Source organism: Perca fluviatilis, chromosome 19 (genome assembly GCF_010015445.1).
Source record: "Perca fluviatilis chromosome 19, GENO_Pfluv_1.0, whole genome shotgun sequence".
Lineage (NCBI taxonomy): Eukaryota > Metazoa > Chordata > Actinopteri > Perciformes > Percidae > Perca > Perca fluviatilis.
The window spans coordinates 5,001-13,850 of record NC_053130.1 but is presented as its reverse complement, the minus strand read 5'-3'; the positions used below and the strand labels follow the sequence as shown (position 1 = coordinate 13,850).

The 8,850-nt window shown below is 45.4% G+C and overlaps 1 protein-coding gene across 1 annotated transcript; it reads left to right on the top strand.

Annotated features, from left to right (window-relative positions):
• Positions 1-4,171: 4,171 nt before the first annotated feature.
• Positions 4,172-8,727, top strand: LOC120547670 (potassium voltage-gated channel subfamily G member 3-like). Its single transcript, XM_039783204.1, has 2 exons — positions 4,172-4,773; positions 7,889-8,727. Exons 1-2 carry the CDS (start codon positions 4,172-4,174, stop codon positions 8,529-8,531), a joined length of 1,245 nt encoding a protein of 414 aa, XP_039639138.1. The 3' UTR covers positions 8,532-8,727.
• The last annotated feature ends 123 nt before the right edge of the window (positions 8,728-8,850 follow it).

Genomic DNA, 8,850 nt, shown 5'->3' with positions numbered 1-8,850 from the left:
TGACCCTGGGTCAGCCTGAGACCAGTTGGGAGAGAGAACTGACCGTGGGTCAGCCTGAGACCAGTTGGGAGAGAGAACTGACCCTGGGTCAGCCTGAGACCAGTTGGGAGAGAGAACTGACCGTGAGTCAGCCTGAGACCAGTTGGGAGAGAGAACTGACCGTGAGTCAGCCTGAGACTAGTTGGGAGAGAGAACTGACCCTGGGTCAGCCTGAGACCAGTTGGGAGAGAGAACTGACCCTGGGTCAGCCTGAGACCAGTTGGGAGAGAGAACTGACCGTGAGTCAGCCTGAGACCAGTTGGGAGAGAGAACTGACCCTGGGTCAGCCTGAGACCAGTTGGGAGAGAGAACTGACCGTGAGTCAGCCTGAGACCAGTTGGGAGAGGTAACTAGTTGTCTAACATCTGTTGGATTACAGCTTCTTCCCATAAACAGTTAATATGAAGACCTCCAGCTGCTCCGCCACCAGCACAGCAGACATTTTAAAACCTCAGATGATGATTTGAAGAGAATAAATGTTTGTTTATGAAGGCGTTTACAAAAAAGTATTCAACTCGAGACATTTGTTTTCTGTCTTTTTATTTCTATAATTTGTTCTTGTGAGTTTCATGTTTGTTGTAAAGAGAAATTAAATAAAAGCTATGATTGAGTAAGAAGAGAAAGTCTGTTGTCTTTAAATATAAGATTCATTCCTACATCAGGTAATCAGACTAAACATGACCACAAAGTACTCAAGTAAAAGTACTGATACCACAGTGTTATTTCAGTAAAAGTACAAAAGTATCAGCATCAATGGGCACCTGGTTAGCTCACCTGGTGAATCGTAGAATCATGGCTCCATTCATGCTGCCTTTTTATTTTGGTGGTGCACACGCGTAAACCTACCCCGAGTGATTGAATTAACTTATATCAGCTGTTCTGGAACTGAAAACTCATAGTTTCCCATCTCAGGGTAAATCAACTCAGACATCAGGGTTAGACTCAGAGTTTGTTAAACCTTCTACCTGAAATACCACCCAGGTGTGTTTGATGCTGCTGGGCAGACTCACCAATGGGAGCCTCTGAGATCTGTGGAGGAATCAGGAAGAATTAGCTCAGTTCATGTCCGAACCATAAACTGAATACAATCAATGATTTAAACACAAACACCAGTAGTCAGTTACAGATATATTGTGTTTTTCTGTCTGAGGGTCATAAAAACAAGTCCACCTGTTTCAACAGTTCACTTACCGTGAGTTATGAGAAGGGCATCCATCTTTGTAGTTTATATAACCACCTTTAGACCTTAGGTCCCTCTTCATGGACACACAGCTGGGAACTGTTAGAAACACTGATATTTACTAAAGATCACGTTAAAAGCAAAATAACATGTTCATCAGTTCTGCTGCTCCTGAACCTGTTGGTTAATCCCAGAAAGAAGGGATCGTCTCAGCACAAGCGGTAGGGATGAATCAAATGAACGAGGGTAGATCTATGGGGCAGATACGCAACGTGATTGGCCAATAATGTAACCCATTCTGGCGTGTTGAAGAGGGTGCCACATGCAACACATTATTAACAGAAACCAACGCAGAATGTGTTATTTTATGATTTACACATTTATTATGTCACAAAACAACATATTTCTCAAGAGTGTAGTCAGTTACACCCCCTCCTGCCCACCCTCCACCCTCTGCCCCCTGCCACAGACTAGGACTGCACCCCCAACACCACTCACACACTCTGTACTCAGGGACTGCACATTTCACGTTACCCTCTTTATTTGCACTACACTGCTCTACCTCACCTGTTAAAATACGTTAAATTCATTTTATTTATCCTAATTTAATTTCGTCATGTAAATACTCAAGTGCCTTGATTGTGATTGTTGATTGTTTATTTTTATGTCATGTTAAATTGTTGATTGTTTGTTCTATGTCTTTTCTATTATAGAACACTTATTTTTAGGGCTGCTCCCTCTTAGTGGATTAGTCGACTAATCGGTGGTTTCGGTCTTAGTCAACTTAGATCTCTTTAGTCCATTAGTCATGTTTGATGCCATTTTCATGCTGAATGACTTATTTCAAAGAAACGTACGAGCACATCTTTGGTAAACACAAGAATTAAAGTGGTGCTTTTGCATGACTCTTAGCGGAGAAACTCAGATTTACAGATCTGTTGATTAAATCAACTAATCAATTAGTCGATACAATTGAATGATTGTTAGTCGACTAAGAATTTCTTTAATTGAGCACAGCCCTACTTATTTTTTATTCAATTTTGCACCGTGGATCCGAGAGGACTGAAATTTCATTTGTGATGCATGTGTAGCACATCTGACAATAAAGCTGACTTGACTTAAACATATATTGTGTTTTTCTGTCTGAGGGCCATAAAAACGAGTCCATCTGTTTCAACAGTTCACTATTATTTGATATTAAACGTTAGACACTGGGTTAGGGTTAGAACATTGAGCTCTACGTTGTTTTTATTAGGGTTAGAGCTTTGAGCGCTACGTTGTTTTGATTGCACCAGTTCACCAGGTGGTGGATAGTAATAATAACACGTTACACACGGGACCTTTAAGTAATGTTTCTGTTTTATCTGAGTTCAGCAGCTAATAGTCACGTAACCGTTGTTTGGTTCTAGTGTAGCAGTACATTAAAGAAGAGAGTTCATAGACCTGAGATGTTTAAATGTTCAGAGCTGTAACCTTGGTGTTACCGAGACCGTCCAGCAGGGGGAGCCATTCCTTCACTATCATCTCTGCAGGTCACGCATCAATTAATAATATCTGACTCATTATAATCAGATCTGCTTTTGATGTTCACTGAAACATGAAATTAAAATGATGTGAGCTTCATGTTTAATTCTGCTGGATGATGACGGCCGTCAGATCTAAAGAAGAAGAGGAGGAGGAACAGAAGAAGATTGTGTGTTCACTCTTTCAGACTCTGAGACTGACTGCTGCTTGACTCATCGCCTCTGATCCTCCTCCTCCTCCTTCTCCTCCTCCTCCGCTCAGACAGAAGAGGAGTAAGAGGAGGATGGCTGCTGCTGCTCTTCACTCTCACATCAACAGCCAGAAAACAGCAGAAGTCCAACAGGATTTAGACAGACTATCTTCTGCAGGTGTTTAATGTCAGAGAATCTGAAGGAGAGAAGAACAGCTTCGTGTTCAACGCTGAAATCTGGTGAGTTTCAACATGTGAGCTGTTAAATCAGCTGATTCTGACACTGGTTGGTTTTATTACAGTACAATGCTTTTAATATTTAACTACAACATCTATAATAATAATAATAGAAGAGAATGAGTTTGTTTAAAATCAATGTAGGCCAGAAATAACGGTACATTTTTTATTTTGTTGAAGCCCTGAAGAGGAACGGGAAGATGAGACTGAAGCAGCAGCCAACGTTTCTAACAGAAGAGTTTGGGAGCTGATGTTCAGACAGACTAACGTTGGGAAACAGCAGTTTAACAAACCCAAGATGGAAACTGTCAAAAACAAAATGAAGTCTGGAAGCAGCAGCCAACGTTTTTAACAGGAAACTGAGTGTGGAGCTGATGTCCTTGCAGACTAACGTTGGGAAACGGCTTCAGCTTTTTAACAGAAGATGGAAACGGATTTCTTAACAGAAACAAAATGAAGTGTTTAAAACAGACTCAAGCTGAGATTTAGAAGCAGTGTGCATTTACACATTTACACATTACACATTACACATAACACATAACACATAACACATAACACATTTACATATTTACACATTTACACATTTACCCATTACACATTTACTCATTTACACATTTACACATTTAGACATCACACATTCACACATTTAACATTTAACATTACACATTACACATTTACTCATTTACACATTACAGATTACACATTACACATTTACACATTTACACATTACGCATTTACACATACACACGTTTACACGTTTACACATTACACATTACACATTACACATATACACATTACACATTGACACATTGACACATTGACACATTGACACATTACACATTTACTCATTACACATTTACTCATTTACACATTTACACATTTACACATTACCCATTTACACATTTACACATATACACATTACACATTTACACAGTTTTGACACTTTAACAAAGAAATAGACGCAGTTTGAGGAACCCCGGTCGGTGTTTTAGTCCCAGAAGATGAAGTTTGGGAGCCGTCTCTGCACCCTGAACGTGGGCGGCCGCAGGTTTTTCTTCCCGGCGGAGTTGATGAAGCGGCTTCCTCTGAGCAGACTCAGCCGGCTGCAGCGCTGCGTGTCGGAGAGCGAGCTGCTGGAGCTCTGCGATGACTACGACCGTGACAGCAACGAGTTTTTCTTTGACCGCCACTCGGAGGCCTTCAGCTTCATCATGCTGTACGTGCAGCACGGGAAGCTGCGCTTCGTGCCGCACATGTGCGAGCTGTCCTTCTACAACGAGATGCTGTACTGGGGTCTGGAGAGCGCCGACTTGCAGCCATGCTGCCAGCGACGCCTCGACCACCGCATGTCCGAGTGCTTCGTCCACTTCTTCCCAGAGGAGCCCCCCCCGCGGGGCCCCTGGGAGGAGCCCCCCAGGGGCCCCGCGGGGGAGCCGAGACGCTGGCTGGAGACGGTACGCAGGACCTTCGAGGAGCCCACGTCCTCGATCCTGGCTCAGATCCTCGCCTCAGTGTCCATGCTGTTCGTGGTCATCTCCATGGTGATGCTGTGTGCCAGCACCTTACCGGACTGGAAGAGTGCCGAGACCCTGGACCAGCACAGGTAGGACACGTCCCACAGACCCTAGACCAGCACAGGTAGGACACATCCCACAGACCTTAGACCAGCACAGGTAGGACACTGCGGTGGGCAGTGGTGGCCTAGAGGTTAGAGAAGAGAGCTTGTGACTGGACTGGCTTGTGACTGGAATCCCCAGACCAACAGGATAAAATCTGGGTGGGGAAAGTGAAAGAGCAGCGCTTGTCCCTCCCTCATTACCACCACTGAGGTGCCCTTGAGCAAGGCCCTTAACCCCAACTGCTCCAGTGGAGCTGCTCAGGGGCCAGCAGATCAGAGTGTGGTTGTACTGGGCAGCTTCCAGGTATGAATGTGTGCAACTGTGTGAATGTGATCAGGGCGTTCCTGCAAAAGAGAGGCTGCCTCTCACTGAACCTCCCCTGAATAAATAAAGGTTAACATTTTTTTTTTTTTAAAACAGGTAGCCAAATCCCACAGACCCTAGACCAGCACAGGTAGGACACCTCCCACAGACCCTAGACCAGCACAGGTAGTAATGCTTCTTTGAGTAGCCACGCTGGGATGGGGTCTAAGAGACAGGTAGATGGCTTAACTGAAGAGACCTTTAATATTAATTGTTGAAGGTCTATAGGATTAAAGCAGTCTAAGTATATGTCAGGTCTTGTCGTTCTTTCTAGCAGTCCTGCGTTTAAAGGTGAACTGTTAGAAGTTGAGGGCAGAAGGTGATGAATTTTATCTCTAATTGTTATAATTTTATCATTAAAGAAGCTCATGAAGTCATCACTACTCAGAGCTAGAGGAATAGATGGCTCAGTAGAGCTGTGGCTATCTGTCAGCCTGGCTACAGTGCTGAAAAGAAACCTTGGGTTGTTCTTATTTTCTTCTATTAATGATGAGTAATAGTCTGATCTGGCAGTTCTGAGGGCCTTCCTATAGGTTTTCAGACTGTCTTGCCAAACTAAACGAGATTCTTCCAGTTTGGTGGAACGCCATTTACTTTCATGTTTTCATGAGATTTGTTTTAATTTGTGAGTTTGGAAGTTATACCAAGGTGCCAGTTTCCTTTGCTTCATCGTCTTCTTTTTGAGGGGAGCAACAGAGTCTAAAGTAGTCTGTAGACAGGCCGTAGCACCGTCTACAAAATTATCAATTTGGGAGGGGCTGAAGTTAACATAAAGGTCTTCTGTTATATTAAAGCATGACATTGAGTTAAATGCTGTTGGAATATCTTCCTTAAATTTAGCTATAGCACTGTCTGGTTATATAATTCAATAATAATTAGTTATTAAAATATGGTCTGATAATACCGGATTCTGCGGGAATATTAATAAATCTTCAATTTCGATGCCATATGCCAGCACGGTCGAGGGTGTGGTTAAAATGTGGCCTCATGCACACTCTGAATGAAACCAATTGAATCTAGTAGTGAGTAGGAAGCAATACTAAGGCTATTATTGTCAACGTCCACATGGATATTAAAATCAGCTACAATAAGTACTTTATCAGATTTAAGGACTACACGTGATAAAAACTCTGAGAATTCAGTTAAAAATTCATAATATGGACCTGGAGCTCGGTAGACAACAACAAAAATAATTGGCTGTAATGTTTTCCATGTTGGATGTAGAAGATTAAGAACAAGGCTTTCAAAAGAGTTATAATTTAGTTTAGGTTTAGGATTAATTAACAGGCTTGCATCAAAGATGGCTGCAACTCCTCCTCCTCGGCCTGAGCCTCTGGGAATTTGAGTATTATTATGACTGGCAGGAGTGGCTTCATTTAGACTAACATATTCTTCATGGCTTCATTCAGCCATGTTTAAGTAAGACAGAATAGATCAATTTGATTATCTGATATCAAATTGTTTACCAATATTGCTTTGGAAGACAGAGATCTAATATTTAATAGTCCACATTTGATATTCCTATTCTGTTCTATCGTTGCAGTGGTTGTTTTAATTCCAATTAGGTTGTTGGGTATGGCACCTCTTTTGTTAACGTTTGATTTAACCGATCTCAGTCGGGGGACAGACACTGTGGTTATGGGATTATGAATGGGTGACTGCTACAAAGGAGGCACAGAGGAGCGTGTAGCACTGTACCTCTGATTATTAATGTTATTGATTATAACTGGAATGATATAGCTGGTCTGTGGGTTAGCAGAGTTATTTGTAAAGGAGTGAGGGCTTATGGGAGAGTGTGACTGGTCAGTGTGCTTGTGCGTGTGTTTACGGAATGCAAGCAGTCAATCATAGCTCTGAGTGTGCAAGGCGTGCTGCAAATTCCCACAGAGCACCTGGCTGCCGCGTGTATTGGGATGAATCCCATCCCTGCTGAACAGTGAGCCACGTTCCCAAAACAGATTAAAATTGTCAATAAAACCTATCTTGTGAATGCTGCATGTAAGCTGGAGCCAGGTGTTAAGGGAGAGTAGTCTGCTAAAAAGGCATGCTCCGCGACCTAGAGATGGAAGTGGGCCCGAAATAAAAACCGACTTCCCAGTGCTTTTTAAAGCCTCAATTACCCCTTTTCCACTGAGGCATTGCTAGTGCTGGTTCAGAGCCAGAGCCTAGTTTCAAATCGGTTCTTTGTTTTTCGACCACCAAAGCACCAGCTCCGAACCAGTAAAAGTGGTTCTTAAGTAGCACCAAATCATTGCTGGGCCAGAAGTAAGAACCACTTACGTCAGCGGCTGGGGGGGGGCGGGGTTACCGTGACCAACAAGACGAACAGAAACTTGTGACCGCCATTTCTGAATTAGCAGATAAACACGATGGACGCGATTAAACAACAACAGCACTGGTCAGAGGAGGAAACGAGCTGCTTTCTTGCACTATAACAGCGAGCCACGCGAACACGTTGGATCCGTTGGTGGAAAAAGGGGTCAATGAGAGTTTTAAAGTCTCGCTTTGTGCGCTCACTTTCCTGATAGGACATGTTATTGTGTCCACAATGGACTATGATGCGTTTAATAGAGGTCAGGAATAAGCATAACCCAACATAGTATTTAGAGTATGTATGTAATTTGACTGTGTCTGATTGGCTGTCTCCCCCTCCCTCTCTCTGATTGGCTGTCCCTCCCTCTCTCTGATTGGCTGTCTCTCCCTCTCTCTCTATCTGATTGGCTGTGTCTTTTGCAGGATCATTGAGGCGGTGTGTATTGGTTGGTTCACAGCGGAGTGCATCGTGCGTTTCCTCGTGTCTCGGGATAAATGTGAGTTTGTCCGCCGCCCTCTGAACATCATCGACCTGCTCGCCATCACGCCGTACTACGTCTCTGTTGCCGTGACGATGCTGACGGGGGAGAACTCCACGCTGCAGCGCGCAGGCGTCACGCTGCGTGTCCTGCGCATCATGCGGATCTTCTGGCTCATCAAACTGGCGCGCCACTTCCTGGGTCTGCAGACGCTCGGCCTGACACTGCGCCGCTGCCACCGCCAGATGGTCACGCTGCTCGTCTTCATCGGCGTCGCCATGGCGATCTTCAGCGCGCTGGCACAGCTGCTGGAGCACGGCCTGGACCCGGAGGCCGGTAACCACGACTACGCCAGCATCCCCGCCGCCTGCTGGTGGGTCATCATCTCCATGACGACGGTGGGGTACGGGGACATGTTCCCGGTCACCGTGGCGGGCCGCATGCTCGGCGGCGTCTGCGTGGTGAGCGGCATCGTGCTGCTGGCACTGCCGATCACCTTCATCTACCACAGCTTCCTCCAGACCTACAGCGAGCTCACGCTGAGGGCCGCACGCCGCCGCAGGACCGCCACACAGGCCACCTACTGACCACCACCTACTGACCGCCACACAGGCCCCCTACTGACCGCCACCTACTGACCGCCACACAAGCCACCTACTGACCGCCACACAGGCCACCTACTGACTACCACACAGGCCACCTACTGACCGCCACCTACTGACCGCCACACAGGCCACCTACTGACCGCCACCCTACTGACCGCCACACAGGCCACCTACTGACCGCCACAGCAACCTGCGGACCGCCGACCAAATACTCGCAGCACAGGCGACACCAACCACCAAACCACAGCGGCCCCCACCCCACCGACCCCCACCCGACCGAGGCCCCCAGGCACGGCCCCAC